The sequence below is a fragment of the Ostrea edulis genome, chromosome 2 (assembly GCF_947568905.1).
Source record: "Ostrea edulis chromosome 2, xbOstEdul1.1, whole genome shotgun sequence".
NCBI lineage: Eukaryota > Metazoa > Mollusca > Bivalvia > Ostreida > Ostreidae > Ostrea > Ostrea edulis.
This window is the reverse complement of record NC_079165.1, coordinates 71,028,226-71,046,077: the sequence shown is the minus strand read 5'-3', so window position 1 is coordinate 71,046,077 and position 17,852 is coordinate 71,028,226. Positions and strand designations below refer to the sequence as shown.

General features: G+C 35.0%; 1 protein-coding gene across 1 annotated transcript; it reads right to left on the bottom strand.

Annotated features, from left to right (window-relative positions):
• Window positions 1–1,577: 1,577 nt before the first annotated feature.
• Window positions 1,578–14,926, bottom strand: LOC125680044 (uncharacterized). The gene is made up of 3 exons (XM_048919487.2): window positions 14,843–14,926; window positions 13,131–13,275; window positions 1,578–2,738 (listed from the first exon to the last, which is right to left on the bottom strand). The coding sequence occupies exons 1-3, from the start codon at window positions 14,924–14,926 to the stop codon at window positions 1,678–1,680; spliced, it is 1,290 nt and encodes a 429-aa protein (XP_048775444.1). The 3' UTR covers window positions 1,578–1,677.
• Between the last annotated feature and the right edge of the window lie 2,926 nt (window positions 14,927–17,852).

The following is a 17,852-nucleotide window of genomic DNA, read 5'->3' as shown; positions in this document are numbered from 1 at the left end:
ATGTTCGTTATCTTCACCTTTCATGAATTTAACATTGTGGCAGTAAATATTCATTTTTATTTATATTTCCAAACGAACGATTTTTAGCGGCGTGATGTTATCGTTGCGAATGTAGTTCGGGTGAAGATAAACAAAACAGGATATTTTGGAAATACGAATTCAATGGTCTGTTGGGATAAGATGTGTGATAAAAAGAACCCCCATGGTTTGTGGTTGAAAATGATTACGATTTGTGTTTTTCTATCACCGAGCATTGGCAAGGGAATAGAAAACATACAACGAGTTTGATAATCATATCCAGCCATAAACCATGGAAAATCCTATAAATATGACATTTTCAACTATACACGACGTTTTGTGTATTCACTTGCTGTTTAAAAACAAACATCCTCGCTTTCAATTGTTTGGGGTTTTACCACCTCTATGTAAGGGCTACAAATTCCGGCTCATGTTAGGCGCTCTACGTACAAAAATGTACCGTTTTTAATGGTGTCAACATCAGCCGTGACCACAGGTTGTAGGTCCTAATGTAATGGAACATACTTCTGATAACGAAGCGAAGACAAGCGTAAAGGTCTTGTTGGTATTTGCATTTCTAAGATAATTCTCTATTGTAAGTTTTCGATGGGATTTTAAAAAAATTATTTTTCCACAGGATATTTTTCAAAGGTGTATTTCTCATTTATCAGGAGATTCACCTGTGACAAAGGTGGTTTTTAGGCAGTAGATGATAGACTATTTGGTGACAATTTAGTAAAAGAATGAGAAAGGCTGGTGCCGGTTTGTCAATTGAAACTTTACAGATTAACTCAAGAACATGCTAAGATATTGAACTGCTAGCTGTTATACCTTCGCTAAGTTAGATATATTTTCAGATCACATAATATCAATCAACTTCTGGAACTTTCTAGTCAGCAATGTAAGCTGTTTGATCACCTATGCACTCTATACATGATTTTACGTCTTAAGATAATGTGTCATTATACCATATATACGTACATACACGTGTACATATACACAGGCGTACCTACATTATGTCGCCGTAGCTCAGTTGTTAAAGTTTCCTTCGTGGGAGGTCGTGGGCTGGGATTTCGCTCGTGTCTCGGCCGCGTCAACCTTAGTGAAACGCTTGGTATTTAAGGATGTATGATACATCAGAGAAATTTGATATGGATGAAATGTAGAAAATATGTACAAGAATAGTTTGAAATTGCAAACTTTCAAATTTACTTTATTTAGTCAAAAAATGCAGTTTTAGTGGAAAACAGTCTGGAAAAAATTTAAAACCCCTGCTGGACTCAAACACACGATCTACAGTTCAGCAGTCGACGTGCTAACCTACTGAGCTACTCAACAAATATTGCTGATATTTATATTTCTATCCATGTTTTAAAAGGAAGTCGGCCATTATGACGATGTAGAATACCTCCTTAAAAGCAAGAGTCGCGGCTAGTTCTGTTGAGACTTTTACAAATCGCGACAGGCGGAGAATAAAACTGTGGCCCTTCATCTACAGCTCAATATGAGTGGAAAAACTCTCGAAGGCAAACAACCATACATGTATGTACGTATATGCATTTATTAATATGAATTAATTTTCGCTTGATGTATACTTAAGTCTCAATATCATTACATGAATATAAAAATCTTATCATTCAGGTATCACTTTAACAATCGTTATCCAGTCGGTAACTCGTATGAATAACCGAATATTTCAAAGTCGTTTTTGTATGTCATCCTAATGACGTCTATGGTTTTGGAGCTCACAGATGTAAATGCCCTCGCCAGATGCCTCTGTCGTTGCTTGTCTGACATTGTCTCCGTCATATGAATTTTTCTAGTGGCTTTCAAACATGCCCTCACAATGCCGTCAATTTGATAAAAGTTTAGAGACCTAAATTCATGCACTGGACACGGAATGGAATCAGATATATATCCTTGAATCTGGAAAGATTTCCATAATCTTTTGATAAATTGTAAAAATGATATACACGAGGCTTTTCTAGCATATTCAGACATGACCTTGGTTATCTCTTTGATTGAGTTTTCTGTATGTTTTTCCTGAAGATTTTTCAAGAAATATTGTTTTAAATTTTGCGAAATGTTCAACTGATCAAGAATAAAATGAGCATCCTGGTTGAATGTTTCCTGTTTGCTGATGACGTTATACGGAACTGTGCACGAGGAACACAGAGCAGATATCGGCTGCCAGTGTGGTTCATTCAAGTAATAGACCAAAATAAATTTCAAAAATTCTTCGAAACTGACGGGTTGGTTGCAACGTTTCCCATTTCTTTTATTGATATCCATGGCAAGTTGCCAAAATCCAGGAAGAAATATTTTATCAATGTATGCCGAAAATAAACGAGAGTACGGGTTTCTTGTGACGTGAAATATGACGTCGGTAACAGCTGTATTTCTCCATGAAATTGTAGCCATGGTATAGGAATGCTGTAGAGATCGTTTTTTGCCAAATAGATCAGTTATGTTTTTTACGTTGTTCAGAGCTAAGAATATCTGCATCCAATAAGTGCTACCTCCCTTGGGAACCTTGCAATAATTGAGATTTTTCCAGTGGTAGAGCTTTGTTTTATCTGCAGGTCCTCTAGATTGATTCAACAAACTACACTGCCGTCGCAAATGAGAATTTCTTTCCCAGATCGTCAAACAATGTTTTCGCATGAAGCAGTTCCTTGACTGAATCGCCTTTACATCCCATAAAACTTCCCTTAGACTACCTATAAAAAGAAAAAAAATTATAAACCTATACCACTATTTACATTTACTTCAAACAAGAAGTATAATTTATAGTACTAAAATTATATACTCAAATTCTTGATTGGTTTTATATCACTTCTAACAATAACTGATGATAAATATATTTATGCGTGTAGCTTAAATTCAAAGGACAATTCTTTTCTCATTGCAACTTTTTTTCTCCCTTCATGTTCTCTTTGATTAATTATCATCGCTCATGAACAGTTCCGGTAATTCGGTACAGTTTGGAATTAACTTTATAAAACCAGTTTAGAAATTTATCCAATCTAATTAACATCAGACTTCTTATATAGCGATTGTGAGCGTATCCTAGGATCTGATTTCAATTAGATTGGAAATTTATCAAGCCAATATTCTTGAAATAACCCGGTATAATTTGTTTGATAGAAATTGGTAACTAAATTTATATTGGATTAATTTCTCTTGTGCCATTCCTTTTGTTGTAAAGAATAAAATACGAGTATGTTGAAACCAATATGCATGTAATATAGAAACTGTTGTTATGTTTATCAAACCACGTTGATTTCTCTTATCATTTTATTCCGTGGGGGTCCGGGTTAGAATAGGTCCTCAGCACCTCCTTGCTTGTCGTTAGAGGCGACTAAATGGGGCGGTCCTTCGGATGAGACCGCAATAACCGAGGTCCTGTGTCACAGCAGGTGTGGCACGATAAAGATCCCTCTCTGCTCAATGGCTATAAGCACCGAGCATAGACCTAAATTTTGCAGCCCTTCACCGGCAGTGGTGACGTCTCCATATGAGTGAAATATTCTCGAGAGGGACGTTAAACAATCACTGGTATTAAACTGATGATAGTAACGATCGTTTAATATTCTCGAGAGGGACGTTAAACAATATTCAATCAATCAATCTTATCTTACTAAAATGTATGATAGATTTATATTTATTATAGTGAGTTGGGCCACGTCTCGTTGACAGATCTGATGAGCCGCGTCTGACAACGAGACGTAATCCTGATTACTGTAGTAATCATGCGAACGCCTACAAAATATACAAGAGGCCCACAGGCCTTTTCGGCCATCTGGTTAGTAGTGCCAAGGGCTATTAAATTCTGTTCTGCATATCTAAGCTAAATTCTAATATTTAGCAACAGTATAAAACAAGATGTGTTCTTAAAACTGAAATGCCCTAAAGGCATTACATAATGTAATATATAGAACATTAACACGATATGACTAATTTGGACCCGTCCTCGAGACAAATCCCTAAGGTTGCAGCATTCATAATTTTGGTACATCCTATCCCACTTTTCCTAGATATGCTGTTAGTTTTTATACCATAACAGTTTTTCAATGATAAAGACAATAATCACAATATAATGATTTTGGTCCCACCCTGAAACCAAAACTGTTACCGTCTGGGATCATGAAATTTACAATTTTGGTAAAGGTCGACCTCCTTCTAAATATCTATTTAGTTTGAATTTAGTATCAATAGCATTAAACAAGATATTTAGATATTTTACACATATATAATACTAAGTTTTGGCCCCACCCTGGGGTCAGAAACTCTACCCCAGGGATCCTAACATTTACAACTTTTGTAGAGACCTACTTGCTCTACATCACTCTGCATGTATTTTTTCTTACACATGTGCGAGTGTAGTGAAGATTTTTGAAAATTTGTCAATTTTTGGCAGGTTTTGCCCCGTCCCTAAGGCCACATGTCCCCCTTGTCCAAAAATGCTTCATACCAAATTGAAAAGAATTGGAATGGTAGTTATCAAGAAGAGGTTAAAAATGTTCAATTGTTGACGGACGACGCAGACAAATACAATAGGTCACCTGAGTTTTCTAATAATCAATCAATCAACTTCATTAATTTAGTCATTTTCTTTTACATTTTGAAATGATTTTTTTCCCCTCACAGACTACTGCATAAGTATAGGAGAGGGTATAATGGAAGCATCAGCCCATTTGTCTGTGTGCCCATCTGTCTGTTGATAATTTTATTAATAAAAGATGTTTCCTTCACTGGTTCATGATTTTGTCTGGTGCCATATTCATGCATTCAAATCACTGATTGTAATTTGAATATTATTGTTTCTATGATATAATCTGTAATATATGTGTCTTTGTTAGTAATTGTTATTGTGCAAATAAATCATTGTCATTGTATGTTGAATAGTAGTTATTCGTGAAGAAATATTCAAAAGTTATATAATAGATATCTTAATATTCTGAGTAACAATCTACTGCAGAATATGTATTATTGCATTTACATGCAAGGTGAAGATAACGAACAGTGATCAATCTCATAACTCCTATAAGTTTACATCATTTACATCAATTGCTCTCAAGAAAGCAGAATTCTTCTTCACGTAAAAAGGATGTGTTTATTCTTCAATGAGCACAAATTCCTATTTCCCACCATCCATTGAATGTGCTGGAGACATTAGTCCCGCTGGGACACTTCTGGTTCATACAGACAACTCAAGCAAATTAGCTGCACGTAATATCATCAGTAGGTTTTAACTCAAAACCGTTATCTTACATTTTTCACTTAAAACACTGGACTCGTTTGTTTTCAATGACGTGTCGGGCATATTGTAGATCCACGTGATGTAGAAGTGTTAGCAGAGGTGCAAGTCTCGTTTCTGTAACGCGCCCTCTGGGGGAGAGACTGCCTGTCGGGCCTTAAAGATTTATAGCCCAAAATTCTTTTAACGATGTTGAAATAAAGTAATAAGACGTCTATAGCTAGGCTCAAATTGATTTCTCTCCGTACTTTCTTTCTGTAGGGGAGGAAGGGGTGATAAAAATTTAATGGGCTGATGGGGCAAAATGACCTTCAAAATCGTCAAGTATTGTAGACATTTTAGGTGGTATGAATGCAATTCTGATATTTCATTTCTTTTTTAGATTTTCAGAATGATTATGGTATTTCATTAATCAAATTATCATAAAAAATGGTGTTTCATAGTTAATGCTGTTATTTTTCAGTTGCAAACCATAACGAATTTGTAGTAATGTTAAACGAGTCGTATGTTTCATTCAACAAAAGGTTTTAAATTCATTGATTTGTTTAAAAATGAAATTATCAATTGATATCTTTAAAAGTTTCTTTGAAAGCCAAAAATCGAAATAAATTATGAAGTTCACAAACAAGTTAAGTATTTCACATAATAGTTCACCATTTGAGCTATAAGTGACTATTGTATATCAACGACAGCCAAAACTTTTGTTCTAAGCTGACAGGGCATAATCACTTGTACGACATCCAGTGGGACTAATAAACAATGTGTATATTGTTATTATTGTACATTTATAAAGCGCTGTATCTAATTAAGACAATTACCCTAAAGTGCTTTAAGTGTAAAACAAACTTTTAAAAAAGAACAATAAATATTTAGAAAAGGGCATAAAATAATACTAAAACTGAGGTGGTTAATATCTGTATGGATAGATCATATAATATAGTAACTAACCTGGTGAGGTTACATCATACTTCCGAAAATATGAACCCACGAAAATAACTACACCCACCGACGTTATAATCAAACCACGTAAGAATATTCTCCAGCTAGATGCAGACATACTCGGTTAAATAGGGGTGCAGTTGAAATACAAAAACTGCTTGAAAGGCAATGTACCATCTGCCACTTAAATAAAATACCCTGTTACTTTGACTAATCAATGTATAGATTGACCCGAAAACCGTTACCCGGCTTATTTTAAAGATACGGAGAGGGAAAAAAAAGAAGAATCCCGATGAACTGTGAACATGATAGAGAGAGAGAGAGAGAGAGAGAGAGAGAGAGAGAGAGAGAGAGAGAAGTGACATTTACAGTCGACAGCTGTGTAGAACGTGTATATATATATATATATATATATATATATGTATGTCTTTATTACATTTTCAACAGTGCTTTACTATTATTCATCCATTGGATAAAAAGGATATTTCAACTGATAGTGACGTCATGTTGTGAACCTTTAAGACTTGAAATAAGCAAAGAAAATGTAATAAACAGAAACTCCAATGCTTTGCAGTTGGATCTGGAATTTATTTCACTCGTAAGACAGGATTTAAAAAATATTTTCACTTGTGCTTTGCACTCGTCTCGGGGAAAATATAAGAAAAACTGACTGTCTTATTCGTGAAATAAATTCCATATCCAACTACAAAGCATTGAATATCCTCCATTAATTGATTATTGACCACAGTATACAAATATATGTCTTGATGTTTGTTTGATTATGAAATACAAAGGAGATATTTACAATGTATAACATTTGAAAGAACAGACTGCTTTTGCAGTCTGTTTTATAAACATTGCTCACGTTTAAACAGTCTTTATGTTTGTTAAATATATTTTCATCTAATTAATTTTTAGATCCGGGTTAGAATGAGTCACTTGTCGTAATAGGTGACTAAATGGGGCGATCTTTCGGATGAGATCGCAAAAAACGACTCCCTGCACAATGGCCATAAGCCCGTGCATAGGCCTAGATTTCGCAGCCCTTTAACCGGCAATGGCGACGTCTCCACATGAGTGAAAGATTCTCGAGAGGGACGTTAAGCAATGTACATTATACACTCAATCAAGTTAATTTATAAGTGAGTACACTATTAATTATGTAAGAATAAGGGTGCTTATCAGACCTCGCTCAAACTAACACATTCACTCACATATAATGAAACACCTTAACAGCATACTGTAAACGTATTATATTTGGCGTGTACGATATTTGGCGGAAATCGTTTTTTAACAAGTTAGCGTAGATTTGATTTAGCGCATTCCTGAATTACTTTAAACATCTAGATTTAGGGATGGCATTTAGCGATGTACTTGATTTAGCGGAAACTGCGTTCCGCCAAAAGCACTAAATAGAATACACAGCCAAATGTAATACATTTACAGTATTTGTAACGAATCTGACATTTTCTTCCATTTCTATATACATTGACCCACTTCCCAGTTTCAATATGTAACTTATTAAATTTTTTTTTTGACTCAAAACTTGAACCATCTCATTTTCTTAAAGACATTTAATCACTATGATCATTTTGGCCCCACCCTGATACGAAAAAACACCTACCCCTGGGATCAGGGATGGGGTCAAAGTAATTCCACCCTCCTGGATGTCATAAGATTTTGCAAAATCAAAGATTTATTTCGATTTATGCATGATAGGAACATAAATTTTGTTGGAGTCTTTTCCTATAGTTATTGTAAAAAATCTTGCTAAAAATGAAATATTTCAAAAGTCTAAGTTATAGATGAATAATCAATGATACGTTTCAAAATATTGAATCCAAGGGCAATAACTCAGTTTCTATTGATTTCTTTATCAAGTCTATTATGCGATGATTTCCTTTATTTCTTACAGATATTTTGTATATTTTTGTGAAGATACAGTTTCATGAAATTGTTATGAATGTTACTATATCATCATAACCAGTTTGTATGAAATTTTAATAACGCTATTCAAGGAAATTTGCAATTTTCTGACGGCGATATATGATTCTGTTTATGTACGTCTCATATCTTAAAAAGTGTGATGACCTATGTATTTTATTTGATAATTTGTTAGTTTTAACTCTAATGAATGGAAATGAATTCACATTTTAACTTTGTATCAGATAAAACTCCGAGTATGGCACAATTACTGAAGTTTATTTCAAAATGTCTTGGGAGACTTGGCCGCGAAGCCTGCTTGGATTCATTTTCAAACGTTTTAGGAATTCTGATAAAAATTTAACTTTGAAATTTCCAGATGCATTTTCTGGGACATGAAATTCATCCAGTACATTCAGGCCATGGTTAGTTCTGAATGTAATATCGAATGAAGTGAACACTTACTGGTGTCCTTTTTTTTTTTATCTACCTGTGCATATTTAGAAGTTCACACATAAACAAAATTAGCCCTTAATTTTATATATAGCCCTGGGTACTGTGGCCATGATGCAGCAAGCATATAGACATGATGAGACATCTACATTTTGTAGGCATTGCGTAAATAACAGTGACAAACAGTCTAACACCATTATTATCCTTCCACCAATTTCAATAATCGACTTTTTGGAATGTATTTAAATACATTCATTTAATTGTAATTGAAAGCAAAGTTAATTACCAATACATCCAATTACTTTATTTAAATTCAGCTAATTATAATACATTTTTCAATTACCCCATCCCTGCCTGGGATTAGGAAATTTAGAATTTTGGTAAAGGGTTACCAGCTGCTTCTAAATATTCATTTAGTTTCAATAGCATTAAAGAAAATGGTTTTTATAAATTTTTACACAAAACACTATATGCCAAGTTACTTTTTAAAGCACTGTACAGATTCGCGGTTGAAAAATTATCACATGTATGCAAGCATAATCAGAACCTCTCATTTAATTTACAAGTAGTTTTTCTTAGAAGAAGATTTTGAAAATTTGTCAACCATTGACAGTTTTTGCTCCGTCTCTAAAGCCCCGGCTACTTTAAAACATGGCTACGTCAACAAACGAAATCATGTGAAGCTGTGAGTTTTCGGGTCGTACGGAGTTTAATGAAATATTCGAAGGCATATTTGGACAGCCATATAGTGAGAAAATGTGTTAGGAGTATTTTGATATTAAATTTATGAGACGGCGATGCAACAATGCAGCGATATAAGGCCTCAACCGTGCGCATTTTTTCTGCGCCGTAAATCAAAGGTTTTTATAAGGGGTGTGGCTCTTTGTTCAGTGAGCAACATCTACATTACATGCTTTTAAAATAAACACTATAGGTCATAAAGGACCGATATGCTGCTCTGATAAATATATCATAGGTAGCGCTTAGACGAAATATCCGGTTGCGTTACACGACAGTAAGCGTAGCATACGGTATTTCAGACAGAGCTAGATGAAGTGTTAGTCTTTGTTTATCAGTCGTTCAGTTTATCAATGTCGTATATTACATCTGTAATGCTTCAATATGGCTTTGCTTTGGGAAATATACTTGCTCTTGTGGAACTGGTATTTCGCTGACTTCCTTAATTATCGTTATAATGTAATTACAGTACCACATATAATGTAACTACGGAATGACAAATGTACATTGTTATAATTACCACATCTATAGTGACTGTACAGCGTGTATATTATATAATAAACAAATGGCGTTCTACAGTATACTAGTGCATTTCTATTCGTTTGAATTGGTGAATTAGAATAGAATTATTTCCTCTTGAATTGAGATACTATGGAGCTTTTCGCGCTTTTGTTTTTGTTTGGGTCATTCGATGTGTTAGCGCTCAATCAGTGAATACGTAATTGTGAAAGGGGTCTCGACCCGACGAAGTATCTTTTGAAACAAATTCTTGATACCATCAATGAATCTCTACCCAGATTTGTCGTTCCTTGCTCTCACACACACCTCTGTCAACGTCTCGAGGGTTTTACAAGATTCTTGTAAAATGGCACGTATGCGCAAATAAAGTAAGGTTTCGACTTCAGTTACAAAAATATACGTAAATAAATAAATACTGAGCAGATGTTAAGTCTATTTGGGACACAAGAAGCATGGGTTGAAACGCGGATATTGGGTTGTTCTATTGCACCAGGCCTATAGATAGGTACATGTAGAATGCATAGTAATGGGGAAAACTACAAATAGTTGCTTGTCCTACATTTCCCAATATTATATAAAGTACATAGTTCTTAGTTTTAATAGCTGTAAAAATGTGGATTTACATGTGGAATAACATTTCTGATTTTGAAGCGGTGACAGAGGTAGATGTGAGTGTAAGGAACGATAACTCTGGGTAGAGATTGACCATCGATTTCATTCATGAACTGAAAACTCATGTGACCAGTGAAATGTCCGATTTAGAAAAAGAGGTGGCGCAAGCGAAGAAGTGTGAAAATTTATCGGAGCTGTATCCGATGTTAATGTTAAATATTTACTGTTACACTTTTTGCGTTTGAATGTTGAATATTTACTGTTACTTTTTTTTTTATTGTAAACATGTGTAAGTCAAAATAATGTTAGGTTATATGTCGTATTTTGGATACCTATTTTTGAGTTGAGAGGATCGTATTTGTATGTGATCGAGTGTATGCTTTTGACACTTGCCCTACTTTTAACATGTATAACTATATGAAGTTTGTGTGTTGTTTTCTCATTCGATATTAATTTTGACCTATGAACAATAATGTTTTTAAGTCAGCGTTGCTTTTATCACGCGTTTATTTTATCAGAATGTTGTTTTATCAGTGAAATAGCCCTGGGAATTTGAGGACAGATCTATTTCAGAATCGAGTGTGAATTGAATTCGGTTACCTTCAAAACGCCACTTTACGAAAGCGTCAGACTTAAACTTCTGTAACGGACCCGAGTTGATGGTTTCTACACAAGTTCGTTGGTAATTAGCGAAGCGGGAATTACCCGCGTAATTACTCTGTTAATTTGCGAGAATAACCCGCACATTGGTAATTAGCGAAACGGAAATTACCCGCGTAATTACTCTGTAAATTAGCGAGAATAACTACAAACAGATAGCTCGTAATTAATTGATATAAATAACTACATGAGACGGGAATCATCCAGACTCATACATAAAGCTCAACCTTTGACAGTATTAAATAAGGGGGGGGGGGGGGGGGGGACTTGACTAACACTAGATAGAAATAATCCGTCTAGTGTAAACACTCTAGAATTACCAGAATGTACTACTAACTTAAAAGAAAGTCTAACTAAAATATTCTGATAAATAAAATAATGGAATTATTTAGGAATTGTCAATTAAGCTAGAATAGCAGACTTTCCCCCAATTATTTACTGATCAGCTACTATAAAATCCCATAAGATTTCCTTCAAATGTATAAAGTTATTGAACAAACCTTATTTATATTACAAATAGACCAAGAGAATAACCCTCAGTCAATTGTAATTTCTTAACATAAATCCTAAGTAAGATCAGGAATTACCCGATCTTACCAGGCCTGCCGTACTTACAATATTACTTTCAGTTATACATAGTATTTATAGAGTTCGGGAATAACCCAAGTTAGGGTTAGGGTTAGGTAAATGTATAAAAAAAAATCTAATAAAGAAAATCCCAATGAAATGAATTAATATCCCTATTGACAATAATAAGCAGGACTACGCTATAGAGCTTCTATCCTTTTTGTCTGACAAAGTAAAGCGTAGAAATAAATTGGTAAAAATTGATGACACATATGAAAGGTGTTCGGATTCTTTGCGAAATTACGAATCAAATACCCGTTGCAAGCGATTCCGAGGACGAGAGTCGCAATAACAGAGCTGAAAATCGTGCCTTAAAGAAATGGAAGCTCGGCAAGAGAATGAACGGAGCCAAAAAATGAATGTTGGTAATATTCAAGCTACTGCTCCTGGTACGCAGTTTGTTTTTGTTCCCCACAGTTCAACACAATGCAACAGTTCGCTGCCTATCCAATAGCTTCTCGGGGATCCGGGGAGGTCCCGGAGCTTGCTTTGCCTGTGGCTTATTTAGTCACTGCTGGAGAACCAATTGTCCCACCGTCAAGCAGTAAGTATCTAACACTTCATCAACAGCAGCAAAGGCCAAGAGTAACTGAATATGTAAATGATGAGTATTTTCAATATGAACAAGGTACTGCTGACATACTTATTAAAAACAGGCTTAAGAGTTATCCACAGTTGGAGAAATATGAATGCTTAATATCCTTAATGAGCCGTTCCTAGCAAAAAGGGCCCTTAAGTATATTAGTTCTAAAGTATGAACTATAGATAAAATCCCTCAAAATAGAGCAATGTTGATTGTCGTTGAAATATTAGTCAATCAAAGATGACAACCAACTCGTGATTGGTAATCATGACCTTTTTCTTTACAAGTATGCAGGAAAAAAATGATCACATTTTTTCATTATGACGTTTTTGAAAAAAAATTTTTTTTGGATAAGGGTCCTTTTTGCTAGGAACGGCTCCTTTCATACTTGATATTATAGAAAACGGCTACAAAATATCATTCTACTCGACCCCCACCTGAGGCCTCTTTACCAACAATCGATCTTCACCCTGCATGGCGATTTCTCGGAGGTCGCTCTATATATATATGGCTTGTTGATCGGAGGTTTAATTATACCGTGGAGTGTTCGAGTAGACATACTGGGTTAATCCGCTTACTATATCAGTACAGAACAGTGGCAATGTATTTAGTCTAATATACACTTTCGTGAATGCGACCCTTTTGCTTACAAGACAACAAACGTAACTTTGGTATAAGCCAGACAGCTTGTCTGGCAGCCGGCGTTTAATAGTTTTGTAACAAATACACTACATGACAACTGACTTGAACAAGCTTATGCAAGTACTGAATTAAATAACAAAATGTCATAACACCTACCTCGATCTGACAAATTTGACATCTTGACAGATTTCCTAATGATCCCGCTTTCCTCCATCTGGGATATAATTTTCTCTCCTTTATTTTGCAAAGGCAAGGGGTACCCTTCTTGGTGGCTGATTGATTGGTTTTGTGTCTCCCGTATCTATGTTGTATTTAACTACCATCAGTTAAACCTAAATCCGATTAGAATCGGACCTAGAGAAAATTTCAATAAAATACTAGTATCCTTGATTATCTGTTTTTCTTCTGGGTTCTTATCGTTAGCTGCATTGGCAAACAGGTCTTGTAAATGTTCTGGAATGATGCTTGAAGTATCTTCAAATGGTGCTTACTTGTCGAAGGGTCGATTCAGTAGTGAGGTCCAAAGACTTATCTCTTTTCTAAGTCTTCGGATCTGTCAATCCATGTCTCTTGGTAAATTTGGACGGTCTTGTTAAAGGGATTCATTATTCTTACCTTACTAGCAACCTCTTCTGTAGTGTCCACTATGCATTAGCCATTATTAGTGAATCTTTCTCCAAGAAATGTAGACCAGGTTCTAAAAGTCATTGGGGCGAGTTGCTTCCCATCTCATCGCGCTGTACATAAGACATCTATTATCTTCTCACTGAGTGGTGGAATCATTAGCTAGCATTGATGAGGTCGACTCTATATAGAATACACTGCAATGTGTCAAGTCCTAGTTCTATTGTACTTGCATTCAAATAGATTGCTGCTTCTCCTATGCCGTTGTTTATAAGGAAATCAATTCTAAGCAACCCATCATCCTAAATATCTTCAACTATAAACTCAAAACACAATTCAACACTATTACGTTTAATATTGAACAGATCCTTTCCAAAGTTGACAAACGTCGATACCCATATGTTTTCGTACGTGTCCGAGGTGGTATCTGGAGATGATGCAGATATTCTGATCTTAGTGATCGTGTGAGATTGTAAACTGTAAGGATATCCTTTATGTAAACTGGAGATAGGTTGTTGAGAGATTTAAAAGTATGAAGAAGGATCTTATATTGAATTCTGTATTTAACTGGGAGCCAGTGAAGATCTATCAGAACAGGAGTAATATGGTCGGATTGTTTTTAGCGTGTTATTAATCTTGCAGCTGTTTTGTGCCCTCTGAAGTTTGCTGGTGTGTTGAGAATTTTGTGTGAATAATATTCCTTTTTAAACTGAGTTAAGGATTTGCTGTATGTTCGAACTGACTCCATATATATTTGATGGTGTACATTCAAACGTGTTTGTCGCCATGTGCGTTCTGTTTTTCGCTTAGTTCGTTTTAGCATATAAAGTTCCTCTGTAAACCACTGTGAATTATGCCTAACGATCGCAATAGTGCGTGGTCATTGATCACATCACGGATATCCTTATTATAAAGGCCAACCATGTCTTCGATTGGAATATCGCTCTTTATTTTGATAACTGAGACTCAATGTCCAGGCAAAACTTGTTGAAAAACTTATTGTAAACATCTTTACAGTCTCTAAAACACCCCTTAGATAAATTATTTCAGTCTATTGAAAGGAAGTTTCGCAGCTTGGACGCAACTCTCTGGCACCGTGGCTCTGTCAGGTAAAACGTCTAGTTCCTGATCTTGGATCCCTTCTCCTTGACCCACTTCATTCGATATTTCTGTGATAATGACTTCTTTTCCGTTATGCCCTCTGGAATGATCTTGATTCCCCGAGTCCTTCATCTCAACTGTACCTGAACCTCTAACACAAGAGCTCTCCTCAGCCAGATCTGCGACTTCCTCATTTCATCCGCCCCCTTCGCTATAATGACTTCCATAACATTATCCCCATTTAAGTGACCTTGGGTCCATGTAAAGTAAAGGTAAAGTAAATTTTATTTAAAGTCGGCACTATATACATCAACAAATTAAAAAGCTCTGTAGAGCTTTTAACTGACTACCACATATATGAAAGACACATAGCACGCATGTACACATATACACAAACATACATGTATCACAGATTAACAAAAGAATACAAAATAAAAACAACACATTTCATGCAAGAATATACAGATACGAAAGCATAAGATTTAGAGGAAGAAACAAAATACTACAAGCAAGAGTTGATGTATATAAAAATTATCATTAAAATTCAAGCTAATTCGCAATGTTTTTTGCAAATACTGCAAAACGTACAAGTATTTCAAATAGAAAGCTGGATAAATAGTATAAAAATTTAATGAAAATAATTTGAATATAATTAAAATCAATAATGGTAGTAAATTAGTCATCATGAGTCATCAGGCTGAGCTCCCGTCCTTTCTTTAACACCTTCAAAAGAAATGAAATAAGCATCATAATAATTACAATTTCCACTTGTCAATTTAGATTCCCTCACTTGGGGTATGCTCATTGCCTACTGAGCAGACCCTGTGTATTTTAATTATGTGCCCCATTCGGTGTAAACTCTCTTACATTGATATTAGGTACTGGTTTAGAATAACTATACTAATGACATCGATATTTTATATAGGCCTTCCTATGACCACGCCTTGTACGTGTCTTACTGCGCATAGGCAATCGAACACGTTCCTAACATACGTTTTCCTGCTATTCTTCAAAACGCCGGACAGTACATTATAGTTATATACCAACACGTGTTTCCATCGAACACGTGTTTATTTACACCGGACCTAGTAATGTCAAGTGAAGTGTATTTATATCTAAATACCTGTCAGACAGGTACATGTATGTAAATATATTCACAAGCTCTGGCGTGCGTAACATTTTCCCGCATTCGAAAGTTTCTCGATCACTGCAGTCAGACGTATACCCACCCGCCTACGAAGGGAAGACCAATTATGTATAATTATGCAATTTTTTAAAAACTGGCACACTGATTTTGACTACGGATAACTCCGTTTACCTGATCAAGATATAGGGCTCGGCAGGTGTGACCGGTCGACAGGAGTTGATTATTCCTACTAAGTACCTGATCTCGGCTCTGGTATATTCAGGGTCCGTGTTTGCCCAACTCTCTATTATGTATTGCTTACAAGAGTTCGTTATCTTCACCTTTCATACACAAACTTTGGGTTTCTCGTGGTAAATCGATAGCAGACGCAAGTACATGTATTTCAGGTCTTAGTGTAATGTTCAGCATGTTACATACATGAAGGTCAGAAGGCAAGAATGCACTAATATACTTAGACGATGGGTTTTGATGTTATTCTAATTTTGATGAACTGATTCACGATTTTCCCCAAAATTTTCTTTTTTACTTTTAATGATCAAAATCTACTGTCTAATGCGTTTAAAAGAGTTCACATAAAAATTAAGGTTATACATTATCAAAGAAGCTCATTTTAGAGAGTTTATTATTTGTTTTGTAAACAAAGATTGTGGTATGTTATTGTTTATGCAATTTTCAAAAGAAATGGATATCGATCTAAGTTTATTATATCTTTCACATTTCGTAGCAGTTTTGGGGTAAATGTGTCATCTAAAAGTTTAAATTTGTGACTATGCAAAATAAAGATGCTTTATATTTCAAAATCAATATTTCACTTGTTTGTTTGTATACATAAAAAGACTCGAGTCTTTGTTTACATGACACAGATTTAAGGCTAAAATATTGCTTTAATTCTTGCATTCAGAAGGTCAAAATTTTGGCTGTCAATATTAAATGAGTTATATTTTTAATGTTTACCATCAAAAATGAAAAATAGTTTTATCAAAAATCGTGAACCAGCCCCTGATATGATAGTGGATTTATTATTAAAACTGCCCAAAATTGACCGATTTTCAAAAATATTTTTCTCAAGAACCGCACACGTGTAAGAAAAACTAAATAAATGGTAATGGCGAGCAGAAAGGCCTCTACCAAAATTGAAAATGTCATGATCCCCGGGGTAGGGGTTCTGACCCCAGGGTGGGGCCAAACTTGTTATATAGTGTTTATGTGTAAAACACTTAAATAACATCTTTAGTACTGTTGAAACTAAATGGATAGAGCAGATAGTCTTTTACCAAAATTGTAAATTTGATGATCCCCAGAGTAAGGGTTCTGACCCCAGGGTGGGGCCAAACTTAGTATATAGAATTTATATGTAAGTTTGCTGATACTGTATAAAATCTAAATGCACAATTAGGAATAACAGAAAAGGATATACAAAAAAAAAATGGTGAATTTCAATCAAAACCCAGGGTTATGACTTTAGGATGAGTTCAAATTAGTCATATCTTTTGATGTTTTAATGTTAATACACCTATTATTTAAAGCCTTTCATCAGTGGATGCACTTTTCAATGGAAGTGAAGTTTTAAGAACACATCTTGTTTTATACTGTTGCTGAATATTAGAATTTAGCTTAGATATTCAAAACAGAATTTTTTTTTCTAGATTTCATAGCCCTGTTTGTTTTTATGCCCGCGAGATCGAAGATCGGGGGGCATATTGTTTTTGTCCTGTCTGTCATTCTGTAATTCTGTCATTCTGTCTGAAACTTTAACCTTGCTAATAACTTTTGAACAGTAAGTGATAGAGCTTTGATATTTCACATGAGTATTTCTTGTGACAAGACCTTTCCGTTACCTTTTGACCTTGACATTTGACCTACTTTTTTTTTTTTTTTTTTTTTTTTTTTTTTTTTTTTTTACATTTATCATAACTTCTAAATGGTAAATATTAGAGCTTTAATAGTGTACATGAGCATTTCTTTTGACAAAATCTCTCTACAGGTACCAAGATATTTGCCCCTGT

Bases quoted from the DNA above. Each gene is read 5' to 3' on its own strand.
- LOC125680044 (XM_048919487.2), bottom strand. From the start codon at position 14,926: ATGGAAGTCATTATAGCGAAGGGGGCGGATGAAATGAGGAAGTCGCAG. The intron at 13,276-14,842 runs GTACAGTTGAGA...AATACAACATAG, and splicing joins CTCTTGTGTTAGAGGTTCAG to ATACGGGAGACACAAAACCA. The intron at 2,739-13,130 runs GTAGGTGTTATG...TTCTTTTTATAG, and splicing joins GTCAAATTTGTCAGATCGAG to GTAGTCTAAGGGAAGTTTTA.